We start from the raw sequence: 18,008 nt of genomic DNA on the forward strand, positions 1-18,008 counted from the left end.
GGACATACGATCATGTTGGCTGACAAAGGCGACGGAAATCTGTCATGGGAGTGTCACAATATTTTTATTTTGCTGAAGGATGGTGCAGGAATCCTGGCAAGCAAACGAGGCAGAAAATACATATTGGGTTTAAAGTAGAACGATCCACAAGATGATTGATAAATATTTGGTGGTGTCCTTGATGGCCTGATGGTTCAGGTATGTAACACATAACATCCACAGTTGGATCTTAGCTGGCTGAGCTTGTGTTGCTCTCACTCTTCTCGATAAGACGGAAAAGAAAAAAAGGTATGGATGCTGTTTACAACTCATTCAGCTCACAACACAGCTCATTAACAAGCTGGGTAGCAAACTGACCAGAATATTGTGCTAAACTGTCTTTTTCAGGCTCTAATTCTGCCACATTGCACCAAATTTGGAAATGCAAGTAATCCCATCTAAAAGCAAAGGCTAGATTTAAAAAAAAAAAAGATTTTGTAAAGTTAAGTCTTTTAGTTTGAAACACCAAGGAAGAAGTTAAAATCTAATAAAAACAAAAAGAAAACAGCATAAATATCATTCTTGGTTAAAAGCTTTTATTGGTTACAATAACTCATGGCAACATATCAGTATCACCAAGCCACTGTACAAATACAAAAAAAAAAAAAGAAAAAAAAAATTCTGGTGTGAAAAAGACTATAAAAATTATTCCATAACAAGTGATTATAATTTCACACAATAGCACTGTAAGAGAATTATCATGGCACCAAGTCCCCGGTCTTTACTGGCTTAAAACATAAGACAATAAATAAAAGAAAATTCAAAGTGTAAAAGAATGTCAGAACAGTAGGTTGAGGAGTCGAATGGCAGTGCAGTGATGGTGGTCATGTGGTGCAACCTACTTTAGTGGTGGGGAGTCACAGAATGTTTCATGTTCAGATTAAACAGGGGAGGGCTCGAGCAAACACCATAAATACTGGCTGAACTTGTGCAGCAGTGACATTAACATATCTGCTCATACAGGCTCAACACAAGCCAAAACGGCTCAAGTACTCAAGTGTCAAACATGCATGAAGTTGCCACTCAAAGGATTAAAGACAAGTCGAATTCAGGCTCTGGTACTTGGCACCTTAAAGGCTTCCTATGTGGACATTTTGTAATATCAGGCAAGCTGATTATCAGTTGAATAGATGGGGGAATGATCTGGAAAAATACGATAAAACAACAATGATACAAAGTTCAATGACATCAAGCACCTTTCTTGATTTGAGTTTACTGAGCTACTTGCATGAGTGAACAGGCACAGGCACATGGAAGTGTTTCTTTTCCAGGTTCCAGCTTCTTAAAGTGCTGGATGTTTGCCTGCTGAATATCACTGCCTAATGTGAGCGATCCCCGTTTTTCACCTGTTAAGGACCATGGTGTTTTGTGATAATCATCATTTTATTTTCCACAGCTGCAGCTGGAAAAGGTTCTGATAATACAAAACTCAGCATATAATACAAGGCTTCCTCTAACCGTTAATGTTAAAATGAGTTCTGGGACTATCGCGTGTGGCTGTGAGGGTGCAGTTTATATGATTCAACCTTTAAAGCGGGTGAAAGAAAAAAAAAAGTACCAGACAACATCTAGGTGTAAGATGCTTTTGTTCAGTTTCTGCATGTGCAATATGGACAGGGTCCGATCCTTACTGTAATGTGACAGCAGAAAACGCCATCTGTACTGTTTGTTCATGTGTCTGCCGGCAAGATCAAGCAAAATCCACAAAGCCAAATATCGTGAGACCTGATGGAGGTGCTGCAGCGGCACCTCATTACGACTCTTAGATATGCGCTGGCCTTGGTAGAGACTGCACTCTCTGAATGACCTCGGGTGATTATTCAAAGCAGAAATATTTCCAGGTAAAGCTGATCAGATCCACGATTTCAGATACAAATGAGCAGAAATTTTAACCCCGATGTAACTAAACGATACAAATAGCATCTTACTGTCACAAATGTTGAAATCCAAACAAAATCCAGTTTGACGTTGAAGTGTTTCTGTTTGATATGTCAACAAGTCGTATTCTGGGCATCTTACTATGGACTTAAGTCGTTTCCCGTTTGGAGACGCATCTAAGCTTTTGGACCCTGATATTTAGGAGGAGGCCGTTTCCCCAGCTTCTGCTTTTACAGAAAACATGCAAATACGCAGAGGCAAGCGGCACAGCTCTACCTGCTTCACATGACATTCAAAGGCGAACGTTATCTGGAACAACAAAGAACGCGTAGAAAATATCATCACCGATGGTCAACAGGGTACGTTGCCTGGCAACCAATACAAACGCGCTGTTGATTAAACGAACCAGAGATAATATTTGAGTTATTTTCCAACTCGGACCCGTCGGAAAGCAAACGATGATGGTCTGCTCTTTTAAAAAAAAAAAAAAAAAAGGAAAAAAAACATCTGTTTCATCATCTGGATGCGAGACACGTGAACATCTGGTGTCTGCTGGCTGAAATAGAAACTTGAGTCTAATGATCCCTGTCAGCGAAATGACAGCTGGGGATAGAAAAAACAAAAAACAACAACTCACCATCAGACAAAAGCAGCTGACTCGTTTGATCAGCCAACAGACTGGGTTTAAAAATGAGACACTGATGTGACTATCTGATGAAAATGGACAAGATTGGCACTTGAGTTACATGAGAAAGTCTTTTTTTTTTTTTTTCTTCCTTTTTTGTTTTCCTTACACCGACTAATTTTCAGTTCACAGGTCAGGGGTCTGTGGATAACATTGGCACAAATAAAGTCGGAACACTTAAAATGTAGAAGTTATCCACTTACATCCACAAATTACACACACACACCTCAGAGATATTCTCAGGCTAAAAACTATCACAGTCAAACATTCTCTCAGGGTGAATTTGTTAATGGAAAACCGAGAGGAAGCAGATCAAACATTAAATAAGGTTCACCAGAAACACGGTATGCCAAAGATTGGTTTCACTGACAGATGATTGAACTCTGTTAGGTACGACAGACTTCATGGTAATAGAGAGCAGAATTAGATTTTTTTTAAAAAGTGATGCTTTAAGAAGCAGTGTGGAGCTGCATGTGGTCGTTTTCTGCAAGCACGTGGGTTTTTTTTTTCCTTTTCTTTTAGTGTTCCCTCATATCAGAATGTGCTTCTATCCAGAAATAAAACAAAACAAACACCAGTAGCACTCTTATTAATCAGTGTGTAATAAGAGGAATCACTTGATGCAAACATTACTGTAGTCGATTCTAAAATGACCCTCTTATCATAAATGGTACAATAAGGCAGAATGGAGACGGTGCCGCGTCTCGCGGGCGCAGAAACCTTCCTCTATCCAGCCCACGTGGCTCAAAACGCTTAGGTTTAGAGAGACAGGCACCTGAGACGGCCGACGAATAGGTCCAACTCACACATCATGAGGGTGTGTGTTTTTTTTTTTTTTTAAAGTCTTTTTGGGAGCCAAAATAATTTTGAGCTACATGATGAGAAAATACTTGAAAATCAGAAATACCACTTCTATGGGTAAATAAGTCATATGTGCACAATGGTTTACATTTCTACTAGTTCGTGAGTGCATTTCTAGCTCTCTGCTAAGTGTACATTTCTGTCTATTGAGTGAACCCTTCTTCACTAGAAATATTAACAGTTAATAACATGTTTTTGGTGAGAGAAAAAAAAAAAAAAAAAGATGCTGAAAGTGTTAAATCTAAAACCTTGTTTGTTTACTTCCATTCTTTTTTTCGTCTTTTCTTTTTTAATAAACAGTCTTGTGGTGGCAGTGGTGTGATTTAGGAGTGGCTAACAGTTCAGTTTTCGTGCAGTCACTTAATTCACACCTCGCTGATGACAAAAAGGACTCTGATCCTTCATGTAGGGAAAGGAAGAAAAAAAAAACCAAAAACAATGCCAAGGCGAGCTCTAAAAGACATCTTTTTCCTGTCTTCATCTTTTCTCAGGTCCACAGAAGCTGCGGACAGATTCCTTTATGGTCCTGACAGGATGTCCTGACGCGCCTCTGCAGTTGCAGCATCGCAGGGAAAGAAAAGCCTCGGTTTGGCTCGTCCTTCTCTGTGCAGTTTCACGGTAGGGCAGCAACAGACGCTTTCCTCAACTTCTGCAGGCTCGGGGTGGGGATGTAATGACCTCCGTTTGCCCGTCACGTCACTCTGCAGCGGCTTTGCATGAAATGGACGTGGTCTTCTGATATTCAGCATCCTTATGCGTTCACACCACAGCCCATTTTCCTAGGGGCCAAGAGAGGGCCTCTGATAGTAGATTTCGTTTTTATGCCTATATTTCGGCACTTTCTACTTTGGAGTTAAAGCTCGATCCAGGACAAGAAAAAAAACGAAAAAAAAAAAAAAAAAACTCTTTAAAGGCCTCCCGTCGGATGAGAGGCTCCTTCTCATATCACAGTCACAGTTTCCTTCCAAAACAAATACACGTGGTCGAGGATGTTAGGGGGCCAGATTGTTGCGAAAAAGAAAACCATCATTCACATGATGCTACATCAAGAAGCACAGGATGGTGGATTTATGCCCTCTGCCTAATATTAAGACACACAAGCAAATGAAGAAAGTGAGTTTAGGTCCTGTACACACGAGCGTGGGTATTTTGATCACTGAGGATTTTTCTGTAGTGTTTGCACCTATTGTATTATACAGTTTTTGGGGACTGAAACTGAACATTTCAGAGAAGATATTCACCGACTGATCGTCACGTTAATCCGTGGAATGACAATGTTCTTTTTGGCTTGCAATGTCAGCGTTTGTGCTGCCATCTCCTTGGCTTAATATCACAAATATGAACCGCTTTGACCTTTGTTTTCATGGCAACGATGAACTAAGCCAAAATAAGGACAGTGCCAACATTGCTAACGGGACTTTTTACATGTTCGCACATAAATATTCAGTTAAAAGTCGATTACAATACGAAACAGACACCATTTTGGAGTATGCTGCTACATAAGACGACAATCCAATGATAGGGAGCTCGGTGCCAACATCCAATGCACTGGTCTTGGACCAGAAGGAGTTGAGTTGGTGAAGCAGCTTAGAGAATGAGGTGAATTATACTGAGCTGCTCCACCCGTACACTGAAATAATGCAGGAAACTGCTGTGGCATAATGTAGAAAAAAAGTCGATGCGATTTTCTTCTTTTAATGGGAAGGGAGGTGGAAAACCCAGTTTTAAAAAGAAATAAAATACTCGCATTCATGTGTACATAACCTTAGTTTGGCCGAATTGTAGTTCTGAGTTACATGCTGCATCTTTTGTAATCGGGTGAGTGAAGCTGGAGTTAAAAATAATAAAAAAAATAAAAATCAGCAAGCACAATCACTTCTAAATCAGACTTTTTACATAAATTAAGATTCGTTGCTCAATCTCACTCTAACCGAATCAAAAATAATCGTTTCTGGTTTTATGTCGCGATGCGTATTTTCATGTATAATAAAAACGTAAAATTATATAAAAAAAAAAAAAAAACCTCAAGGAAGGGAAATGAACTACAAAAATATATACATACACATTATATATGCATATATGATGCATATATACACACATAATGCTATACATATATACTGTCTTTATATATACATTTACATCGATGCTAATGTTGTTTTTCATGGCAACAAATGACTTTATTGCCCCCGAAAAGGAACTGGGTACGAGCAAAATCCTCTACTTCTTATCCGTCAGGTTTCTGAACTTTTATAGGCTTACTTTGTTTTGATTGGACGACTCTACTCTGTAATCAATCTGTGAAAGCTGGGTGAAAAAAAAAAAAAAAAACTAGGCAGAGAGAGTTTGCACAGGTGGGGAGGTCACCAGCAGTGAGGAGAGCTGGGGGAGGGGGGTAAAAAGGGTTTTGGCTGACACTACGTGCACCCCTCAGGTCCAGCCCAGCAGATGAGATGGGATATGTAGAGTGGGGTTGTGAGACTGAGGTGGTGGGCAGTGATTGAGTACATCAAGCGAAAAGTTTGTTCAATTCCAGATCCGAAGGAAACTGTCCCAGGAGCCGGTGGCCACAGCCATGCCGTCCTCCGTTACTCCTAAGCAGCTCACTCTGTTGTCATGGCCTGCTAGCACTCCTGGAGGTGAAAGGAAATAATGCAGAGTCAAAGGTTGTCTACAAATATCTACACCCCAAAAGCCAAAATCGGGAGCTGGACAGCTCAACTGGCTGAGCACTCCTTGTACAGAGGCTTAGGCTTCTTGACACACCCAGCCAGGATTCAAGTACCAGCTTGTGGCCTTTTTCTGACCACTTTCCTGTCAAGCTACTTAAAAAAAAAAAAAAAAAAAAAAAAAAAAAACACCAAGCAAAACTCCCATCACTCAATGGGGATCCTGGATTTTTCTGGATATTTGCAGCTTTTAGTACCATTTATGAACAAAATTCAGCAAACTTGGATTCAGAAAATTCCCCTCATTCTGGTATTTCATGAACCACATAATCAAATCTTATACTGATTATTTTCTCAAACAGAACTTGAGCAAACTGACCAAATATTCCATTTAGGCACATCAAATGATGCCGTTTTTTTTTCCTAAAACAGACAAGACAGTTTTAAGTTTACTGTTAAGTTATGATGCATCTCATTCATCAACCAAATAAAAAGAAAAAAAAAAAAAGCAATTACAAACACTTAAGTGACACAAGCTCAGATCATGTCGTCCTCATTGAATTTGTGACGTTTGTGTAGAGTTAGTTTTCTAACTTAACTTTGGAGTATCATATTTCTATTGGCTCTACATCACATCCTTTTCGGTCAGTCTTCTTACATTGGTCAAATGGAACTGTGGGAACCTATAAAGCGGACCTCACATACCTGCGCGTTCTCCTTTCAGAGTGTCCCAGACGTTGCAGTTAAAGTCGTCGTAGCCGGCTAGGAGAAGGCGGCCGCTCTTAGAGAAGGACACGGAAGTGATGCCGCAGATAATGTTGTCGTGGCTGTACATCATCAGCTCCTGGTCGGCGCGTAGGTCAAACAGCCTGCAGGTGGCGTCATCTGAGCCCGTACCAAACGCATTCCCATTGGGGAAGAACTACAAGAGAAAAGCTTTTTAGTCGAGCAAGAAAAAAAAATTAAAGGAAAGGAAGGTGTTGTTAGTTAATACGTGGGTGAAGTCAAGGCCTACGCTTGTGTTAAAAATACTATTTCAAGATGCCCCCCAATCTAAAACCTGAAAGACTCAATAAGGGCATCAAGTGAAAAAAGATTGAACCGAACAAATGTAAACCCAGCACTAATACCCTTCGTTTAAAAACCATCATCATAATTTTACATATCGTTATAAATCACGCCATCGTCCTCTTGACTTGGGTCTGAAGCTTCAGTACTCACGCAGACGGCGTTGATGTCGGACACATGGCCAGTGAAAGACTGCCTGCACATGCCATCACGGATGTCCCACAGCTTGGAGGTGGCGTCGCAGGCTCCTGACACAAAGGTCTTGTAATCCGGGCTGAGAGACAAGCTCATCACGTCTCCTGTGTGGCCGCTGAAGGTGGTGGTCTGCTGGCCCGTCTCTATGTCCCACAATGCACTGCATGAAAGAGACAGGGTTGTAAAAATGTTCAGAGTTCTACAAGTGTACAGAACAAGCTGTTTGTAATTCTTTGAAGATCCCCATGATAGTCTTAAAATCAATCAGATAGAAATGTCCAATATTCATTGAGTGTTGCAACTCCAGTGGAATTACTGAGGAGAATTACGCCTCAGTCTAACTGCAGGAGAGTAAAAGGACTGATGCTGAATACACACAAACATTTCATATAATACCAAAGAGCGTCTTTAATTCAACATTTGGGGCTGAAACTATGGTAGAAATGGAATATTTCCATCATGAAGAGAACTACATTATTGTAACAAAGGTGGCTGCTCACCAGGTGGTGTCTCCGGAGCTGGTTAGTATCTGGTTGTCATCCAAAAAGCGACAGCAGGACAAATAACCTGGAGATAAGCAGAGGATCCATATCAGATAAGGACAGAGCTGCTCTTCATACTCTGGCCTTGGGCAATGATCCAAAGTCTTTAACCACCCATATTGTGGCCTAGCATGCCTGAAGCTTCACTGCTGCTGTGATCAATAGAGATTTTTTTTCTTCTAACAGGGGAAGGCACACTTGTAGTAGGGGAAAAAAAAAAAGAATGATAGAGAAAATTTACTCTTCAGGCAGGGTGTTCCAAAGGAAACCAACAGCTTTTACAGCTTCCCTTAGTCTAAAAATAAACGACACACACTCATCTGAAATCTTTGAGTACACTCAGCCAAATTAGACATGATGGAAAGTTGAACTTAGGTTGTAGAACAATATAGAAGCAAATTAGACTGGAGCGTATTAAAAATTTAAAAGCAAGCAATATGTTGAGGCTCAGCTGAGTCCATTTAGTTTGCATCATATTTTGGCCAGCCCCATGCCTACCTGTGTGTCCGGGGAGCTCTCGTGTGACACGCACGTTGCCTTCTCGGGTCTTCAGATTGTATATGGAGCAGATGTTGTCCAGACCTCCGCAGGCCACATAGTTCCCAGAGGGGGCGTAAGCACACGTCATCACCCAGGAAGAGCGCAATGGGATGGCATGCATCTGATTAGGACAAGAATCAGATTGGTTTCTTTATTACAGAGAAGAGGACTTAATCTGAAGTTTTTGGGCAAACTTAACTGCCCATGAAATCAAATTCAACGTTTGTGTCTCATCTATGATCTGTATTGCAAAACCTGGGATTTCTTTACGAATATGTGGCCCAGTAACAACAACAAAAAAAAAGTTGTTAAAGGCATTCCTTAAAATTTTAGACTTTTCTAGATGAGTCAGTTCCTGGGGGAAAAAAAAAAATGTTTACCTTTTTTGCTGCACTACAAATAAAAGATGTATTCTTTCTTTTATCAAAGTCATGCTGCTGCAGATGATCTATGCCAATAACTAACACTGTGATGTAATAATCTCATGGCAAAGAGGATGTAAAGACTAAATAAGTTAATAATCAGTGCTACAGATCATTCCAGGACAGTCTGGTGGCATTTCCTTGTAATATGGATGCCTAAACATTGGTAGGGACAGTATCTTGATGGCTCAAACAACCCCGTTTAGATTGAAACATTTGTGAATAAATAATAGCTAAGAGAGGAACTGCAGCTTTTCAGTGGCCATACTTTTTTCAAAATCAATATATTTTAGGTTACAATTGCAACTTTTCCCCCCACTCGAAAATGTTCAGAACTACACGAGGATTAAGAGAGGCAGTCTTCAAAGAAATATTAATTATTCTCAAGTAAAACCTGAACAGTGCAGCACAGGTTGGATTTCCATGCATCATCAGTCATATCACAACAATGATCTCACCTTATTTGTTGTGTAGCTGTCCCAGATGATCAGCTTTCCATCTTGTGAGGCACTGACAAGTAACCTAGAGACAAGTAAAGCAGAACAGCATGACACTTGGCTCATAAGTTGAAAAACTCTTGAAATCTGAGCTACATGCATCTGATTTATTAAAAGCAATGAGACGCAGCCACCTTACAAACTACTGTGCTATACTGTCATTACAAGGTGCCCGGTGTAAAAAAACAAAACAGCATTCAACACGAGCTTCCTGCTCCTTTCTCCTAGTCCTCATTTCCCTTCACCTTCTTTCCTTCTCCCTTGCCCGGTGGACGTTTCCACATCCAGAAAAACTACCTTTAATGTCCCACCCCTATGTAATATTCATTAGCCCAGTTATGTAAAAGTCCCCAATGTGGGAGGTTGAAGCCCGACATGCTGGGAAAGCGCCAGAAAGAAGCTAAGCTGGGACCGCGAGAAAAAGAAAGGCAGAACGACAGAGTGAGGGTTGTAGATGGCGCAGATGCAGAAACAGCTGGAACCCCTCCTTCCCATCCTGATGGGGTGTTTCCGTCTCTCCAGGGACAGGAAGTGGTTTGATGGGGCTGCACTACAATGAAGAGGAGAGCCATCGTGCTAAATGTCAGTGGATGTATACAAAACAAACACTGGCCTCCTGCAGGGTCACCTCGAGGGTGCTGGGCACACCCACAACCGAAAGAGTAAGAAGGATTGAAAATCAGCTACCAGCGCAAGACTCAAGAGATTTTAGTTGGTAAAACTCTTATAATAATAAAAAAAAATAAATTGTCCTTGCAAAAACACAATTTGCTTTTATCCAATAGATCGAGATTAGTGCACTTGCATGCAAACTTAGGGTGAAATACAATCTTAACTGTTAATTCTTCATGCCATCCCGTTGCTCACAACTGCAGCAAACCGTTAAAAAAGCAGTCTGTAAGATCACATTTGCAATCTGGAAAGCCTTGTTTAATGGACTTTCATTAACTACAACAGCTGTCAAAATCTGAGATCTTAAAAACTGCATCTTTAAGAAAATAAGCTGGTGTGGCTGTCTGTCTCCGTGTCGGGCAAATATCGCTCACTGTGCTCATAAGTGGGGAGAAATAACAGTACTAGTGCTCAGATGCAGAGTGATAGCAGTAGTGACAGTCATTTGGGGTGATATTAGTCATATTAGTAGGAGAGTAGTAGTAGAAGTAGTACAGATAGTAGTTTAGCCCCACACCTGGGACTGCCGTCACTGACCCAGTGCATTGCATTGGGAGACAGATGGATAGAGAGAAAGAAAGAGTGACACACATATTAAACACAGAAAACGAAAGGCTTCAGTACCAGTGATGAAAGATATAAATCAAGTTTAGCTGTACTTCATTCAGGAGTGTGAAGAGAACCTGTCTAAGACAGACATTAACACAGCATGTGGTTATCCTGTTAAATCTCTAGGCCATTAGACCTCAGTGGGATTTTATTACCCATCCTTGGCATACATGCACCTGCCCTAACAAACAGACCAGAACCCAAAGTATGCCAACGGCACAAGGAATTAATGTCTTTGTTCTTTTTTAAGTTGAAATTAATGGACTGGCTAAAGTGTGTTTGGGGACTGGAAAGACAAAAGACACAGAGCCAGCAAACATACATGAGCTACCTCTTTACCAGACAAAAACATCGCTAAAGAGAAGAAAAAAAACGTTTTGTGACAAAAAAAAAATCTGATAAACTGACAAGCTTTTGCTTCTTCGCGGCTTTGCAACATGTTTTAAGAGCAGGTTTTCTGGCCTTTTTACAAAATAAAAAAAATAAGAAAGTAAATAACATCCACAACACATAAATACAGAAAAAGGAAAAACTAATTCCTTTTAAATCCGGCTCATAAGTTTCTGATTGTGTGGTCCGTGCGATAACACCAAACTACCTGGAATCGCTCCCCCAGTGCATTGCATAGATCTTGGCCAGGTGGCCCCTGAGAGTGCGTCGTGTCCGCATCTGTATCCGGCCCACTGAGTCCAGACCAGCTGTGATCTGCCAAAACACAGGAAGAGGCGTCAGCGGCTACACTTATCACAAATGGACACGAGCTGAGGCTGCAAAACAGGCAAATGTAATAAGGTAAAAACAATAAAACAAAAAACATGCATGATAATGAAGCCCACACATATCATCTGTGGAATATCTATATGGATGTAGTAATAACACATTTGTATATACAGAGAGCTGAAGTCTATTTCAAAACCTGTTAAGAGGAGAGTCCAAGCTACAGAATTGCAACGAGTGATGGAAAAAACTGACATAAATATATATCCCAATAATCTTCAGGTTTAGAGAATAGTCTCTCTTACCTGTGAAAGAGTGGAGTCATTGCAGGCTTTCCTGGCATCCTGCAACAAGACAGAAACCAACAAATGTTGTTGTCATCAGGGACAAATTTGAGTCTATTCTCTCATTACGGCATGTGAACACAAAGACAGACAAGATCAATTGAAGAAAGAAGTGCATTTGTACACATTCACATTTCCCATGATAGACGACTTATCAAGAGAACAAAATCTCCTCTGTGGTAATATTAAAAACATTGTCACATCAATTTTCTGAATCTAAGTTTTGCAGAAAGTTGGAGGAAGCCGTCAAGTTATACATGTTTATTTATGTAGTTGTATGTGCGTTTTAAAATAGATTTTAAAAAAAAACCTAAAAAAAAAAAAAAAAACCTACCCGGATCTGATTGCGTAGTTGTTCGGCTTCCTGCCGCAACTGTTCCAGCTCACTCATTGTCCCTCCGAGATGTGTTCAGATCACACTGCTCCAAATGCCGGTTGGGCCGAGAAAAACACACGTGCCTTCACGCACGCACACACACACTCACTCACACACACGCGCCCGCACACACACCCACACTTTACTAGTGGACACCTGCAAGACAGAGATAGAAATGCTATTAAGTTCAACGGCCAGACAGATAGATAAGGATGGGAACGCTTCCATCAGACAAACATAGGTATCCTGTTTGGGAGCGGATGCGACGGGACACCACTGCCGCACAGACCCATCAGGGGAATGGTGAGACTGGGTGGTGGCTTGGAGGGTGGTCTGGCTCTTCAAACACCCTCGGTGTGGTTCAAAAGGCCATCTGAACTAGGCCCTGACCTTTCCTCACTCAATCAGCCTTTTGTGTTGTTGCACTGCGCTGTTTGCTCGGCCCACATCCTTGTGTGCGTGTGCTGAATTAGCCTCTGCCATGTACTGTAGGCAGATCTGGAAAGTTTATCAGACAATAAGTCTCAATGAAAGAGAAAACATATGTGCATATGTTTATAGGGAAGTGTGCACATCATGGGAGCGTACGCGTCTGAATTAAGCTCGTCAGAATGAGCATTTGTTTTCAAATGCATGTGTGAGTGTGTATGCACGTGCCAGTTACCACTTCCTTTACCTTGGGGAGCCTGTATGTGGGTCACAGAGCACTTAGACACTCCTCAGAAATGTTTGGACCGCCCCCCACCCCTCCTGATTTTCCACAGTGTTTTACAGTCTGCAGTCCAGAAGTCCAACCCTCTGAGATTAAATTTTCAGTTCCATTTTCTATAATTCAACAATTAGACAGCGTTCAGCCTGTCCTCTCCGCAGGAAAACAGTTGAATGCAAAGAAAACGCTTTCATGCTTTATCATCAGTTTTTTTGCATTTGAAATAAGAAATCTAAGGTATTGATGTGATGTTTATGTTGCTCCAATTTCCTTTTTAAAGATATCCATCTGGACAGAGAGCTTCTCTTTAAATTCTGAGCTCAGTTAGTTGAAACCACGCCTCTGCTACTCCACTGACAGTGAGGATGCAATGGACTGGCCATTGTGGACTCATTTGTCTCCTCCAAAGGGGTCTTTGACAGTAATGAGGCATTGCAATGCTTTCAGCTGCCCAGGAGTGACGTCACAATCTCCTCTACATGTAGCTGACGCAACCCGCTTGAAGAGAGGCTCCAAGCGTGTGATGTGCAACTGCTCTATGACATGGATCTAGAACGCCGTATGCCTTTGAATTCTGCCACGTTGCGCAGGACGACGAGCAGACGACAAAACACTCAATATGACCCTCAACGCTCAAATGTTGTCAGTCCGCGTCATATGCTCTGAAATACAACAGAACGCCAGACAAAGTCATTCATAAATGGTGGTGGATAAAATACACTGAGGGTAGCTCAATCAGTTTGCAGAAATCTGAAAAGTGAATTTGTGCAAGAGCCACAAGAACAGACTTGCTCACATTTTGAAACGAAATATCAAGCAAAACAGAACCGTTGAGTCAACCATTGGCAGATAAAAGAATTTGTTAAAAATACAAGTGGTCACTAGAAGAGTGCCAGTTGTAGTTTACCTTTAAAATTTTATCATTTTTAAACCTCATTGTGTGCATTTGCGTCGTTTCTCTAGTTGTGTGCCTTGAGTCATGCAACCAGCCAACAAAGGCCCAGCGCGCTGCACAGGATTGGGGCGACAAAGGCAGAGCTGTGTGCCGGAGCGGTCCATTGTATAGCATGCGGCTGCCAGCTACAGTAGATAGGGATGCTTGGCACGGCCACAGCTGAGTCTTTGCAACAGGCCACAGGAGGCTCCAGTTGCTAATGCTCTGCTGCTGACAACATCCAACCAGTTCAGTCTGGTGCTGCCAGCAGCCAACACAAGACCACTGTACCTGAACTGCGACAAAGACCGCCCCCATCAAACCGTGGATGCTCAAGACATACGGAAACACAGGCACCCTTACAATCTTTATCTTTTATAAAGCAATTTATCATTTATAATGTGGAGTTCTATTACACTTTTATTTAACAGTAAAAGCAAATACTTGTCAGATGAAATCATAATCAGTAGTTACATCCTAGAGTATCAATTTGTTTGAGGAAAATAGTATTTAGAAACGATTTTTTTCCATTTTATATATATCGTTTGAAATCAATTGTCAATATTTCATTGGCTGCAGTTGCACAATTTTTCTAATTCAATTTTAATCAAGGCTAACTTGTGCATTTCGCATGAGTGAAGCATGCAGACGTTCATTTTTACATTTTGTCCCGCTTACGATCAGGAATGTAGAGAGAGAAGGAAGCACAGAGAAATCTCCAACTTCTTCCCTGTATGCTTTAATATGTTTGCATAGTAACAAATTACCAATAAACATTTCTGAAATGAGATGCAATCGATGTTCCCGTTGATTTATCATATGTTCATGCTCAATCACAGCTTTTGCAACAGCACGGCAAGCACTCCAGAGGACTGGCTTCACATTTAACACAAACTTAGTTCATACTAATGAATTATCAGGTAAGAGCTTCCCTCTAAGACACATCCTTTACGAATCCATGTACATCTGCCTCCAATGCTCTGGTTCAAAGGCCAAAAGAAAAAGAAATGACCAGGAAGCGAAGGAGTTACCACTTTCAGCAACCAGGTCTGGAGTAAAATGGTCCATGATACCATAAAGAAAATCAAAATCTAAAAGCTTGAAACAAGTAGTCACAAATCAAGGGGACATTTATAAAAGTTTTAAATAGTAAATCCGCTCTTTCAGCATGTTTTCCTCCCTCATAATATATTTACATGAGTGGAAATTTCCCCTCCGCTGTCAAACGGAGCGAGGCAGCGAATTTGCTTGTCTCCCTCGTCTTCAGCCAGTATCAGATTCCACACATCTCCTCATCAGCTGTTACGTTTTTAATGATAAACTCTACAAAAGTAGAGTTTATATGCCCATGATTCATTAGATCAGTTTTCTAATGTTGTTTAGCAAACTTATACCTCTAGTCTTACATCAGTGGCCCTACAAACTGACCAGAAAACTCGCTATAGATTGGCGATTGTGAAACTAAACGCAGCAAGGCAACTCCACCAGGTGTGAACTTGTTCAGGTGACCCAATGACTATTCCAAACATCTAGAGAATGGAGGAAATACTTGTCAGTATTCCAGTAAGGGAAAAGGCCACATGTCTTCCTTTTGCTCAGCTGACAAAAATTCCTATCATGCCCTTAATGTATAGATAATTACAACACTGAGGATTGAACACTTGACTTCCTATTAACCACCGTTTGGACCATTGGTTGATTTTGCCCGTCATTACTGCAATGACTGTTTGACCTACTTGAGTCACGTTTCACCCCACCTATACCACACCGTTACAGAATTACACTCCTCTTAGTTGGGATTTTAGTGCAACCGCACAAGTTCTAGTGTGGTACAGCTGAAGCGTAATCGTGCAACTGATAACAGAAAACGAACAGTTTCAGGATATCATACACAAGGGCTGGGTATCACAGCGGAAATCATTTTCATGATATTGACGGCGCACGCACACACACCACCGATAGTTGTTCCTAGTATTTCGTCCACCGTATCTAGTTGGCGAGGGAGGCTGGATTACTGAGGCACGTCTGTGTATGATACACAATTCAACAGCTCCAGTAAACTACATGCAGCAACACGAATGTGAATCAACACCTGAAACAGTTTCAACAATAATGCAGAGCCAGGTGTTCCGCTGTGCCCCATAAACTTTAAAGAGCGTTTATGCAAAAACGATGATGTCATTTAGTTGGTAAATGTGTTAAGAATCATTGATCTCAATGAGGAACCCATTTGTAAGACTTTCCCCATAATGAGCATATTATGACGGTACACCTAGGAACAAAGTCAAACGTAGATACGGTGAATTTATTACAGTATGGCCAAAGCCCAGGGCACACTGACATAATAGGATTACGTCCAATATTCTACATCAGAATATTGTGAAATATTTTCACTTGAATCCAATCGGAGTATTGGACTGAGCCCTGATGATTTTCACTGTCCATTAATCTAATTAAAAAAAAAAAAAAAAAAAAAAAAAAAAGAGTTTAACCATGAATTTTGAGAAATAGTTTAGTTCAAATAACCCACAACATTTTAATGTACAAGTGACACCTCGCAAAAGCTTTGTATAACATGTTCAGACTACTCCAAGCAACAATCCAAGACCAAAATTTATTTATTTCAAGAGAAAATCCTCACTTCGGAGAGACTCATACTAATCACAAATTCACATTTTAGCCCAACAGGGCGTTTTATCTATAATTAAACAGTCATGTCAGCTATTGCTAATATTTTCTTTTCCAAAATGAGCTGACTGATTCAGCTTCTAAAATATGTACAATTGATTTGTATCACTTTCTGCATCTAATCTAGAAGAACGATGCAGGTTATGCCTGCCCCATTATTCCAGTGTTACATCTGACTTTAATTACATGCGTTTAAGCCTTATATTTGCTTAAGAAGACATTTTATGGTGTACAAAACTACTAACACCTGTGGATCAGTATTAACCAGCAGGATGATGGCCTAATCACTGTACCTACACACTGACTGTCGACCAGGAAACCATCAGTTACAACATATTGAGAGACTGTAGAAAATCAGAGTGTTGATCTTCATGAAAAGATGACTCGAGGTACGTTTCTGATGCAAGCTACAAATTGCAGGATCTCGCGCCTCGTCACGCTGCCAGTTGATGCTCGGTTGAGGGCGGACTGTCATGAATATTTAATACAAAAGAAAAAAAAAAAGCTATGCAGGAATAGGCTTTTGCAACCAGAAAACGATCGAATTTGGTTTCTTAAATAGAAAAACGCGAGAGTAAACATCAACTAGTAACAGGTTTTGTCCCCGTAGTTCCGCCCGAGTCATTTGACAGCCTGTTAAAGGCCCCGTTTGGATAGCGGTGGATTTTAAGCAGTGGGAAGCTTTGCTTAAGAGGAAAAACGGCATTGAGGCATAAGTAGCCAAGGAACAGTTGTTTCAACAGCCAAACCGCTGCTGCCAGACAGTTTCAGGCTCCCGGATATATTCGCATCTCATCCACAGAGTAAAACAAAATAAACCCGACATGAGCAAAGCAGGAAATACTCTTACAGCCACAAAAATACCAAGATAAACTGTACGTCCTTACCTGAAACAGGCTTTTTTTGGCTCAGTCTGTCCTTCCAATCCGAGTCACGCCGATCCGTTTTCACACGACAATCATGTTATCAGCTGTGAGAAAGATTGAAGCAGATGCCGAGAAATTTTTAAGAGAATTTAACTAGCTTAAATAGCCAGAGGAGAGGACTACTCGTGTCGGATTTGACTAAAATTTTCACCAAGCAAGCTAATCACCACACCCATGAAAGTGGGAACATGGCAACAGCCTACCCAGAGGGGTGCGTGGTAGCGGACGAATGTATGTTTTCATTTTCTAGCAAATACAGTAACTTGTAATATATAAATCATTTAATAAACATGTTTATTTTTGTGTCAATACTTCAAATAAATCGCTAACAATAGTTTAATTTTCATGCTTAACATGCTTGTGAAATGTTAGAAACTGATCGTCTACCCTACGGGCGAAATGGTACGGTCTGTCAACCCCTCAACAAAAGTGAACCGAATGGGATACAGGAAACAAATATTAGACCTGTAAAGCTTGTTATAATAGTGTAAAGTCCTAGTCACAGTGATAAAACTAGAGCTCACCTGAGATTTTCATAACCAAACTCCTCTCTTTTATTTCCTTTATATACCAGTTATATTTTATACCAAAATTCACTGTTTTGAAACTCCACTATCAGAAGCTTTAGGAGAGGAAATTA

General features: G+C 40.8%; 1 protein-coding gene across 1 annotated transcript; it reads right to left on the reverse strand.

Annotated features, from left to right (window-relative positions):
* Positions 1 to 3,743: 3,743 nt before the first annotated feature.
* LOC140311869 (guanine nucleotide-binding protein subunit beta-4) lies at positions 3,744 to 17,548 on the reverse strand. Its single transcript, XM_072389455.1, has 10 exons — positions 17,330 to 17,548; positions 12,070 to 12,267; positions 11,697 to 11,735; positions 11,273 to 11,379; positions 9,355 to 9,418; positions 8,433 to 8,595; positions 7,893 to 7,959; positions 7,351 to 7,552; positions 6,835 to 7,051; positions 3,744 to 6,093 (listed from the first exon to the last, which is right to left on the reverse strand). The coding sequence occupies exons 2-10, from the start codon at positions 12,124 to 12,126 to the stop codon at positions 5,987 to 5,989; spliced, it is 1,023 nt and encodes a 340-aa protein (XP_072245556.1). The 5' UTR covers positions 12,127 to 12,267; positions 17,330 to 17,548; the 3' UTR covers positions 3,744 to 5,986.
* Between the last annotated feature and the right edge of the window lie 460 nt (positions 17,549 to 18,008).

Source organism: Leuresthes tenuis, unplaced genomic scaffold (genome assembly GCF_036924035.1).
Source record: "Leuresthes tenuis unplaced genomic scaffold, fLeuTen1.0.hap1 SCAF_7, whole genome shotgun sequence".
NCBI lineage: Eukaryota > Metazoa > Chordata > Actinopteri > Atheriniformes > Atherinopsidae > Leuresthes > Leuresthes tenuis.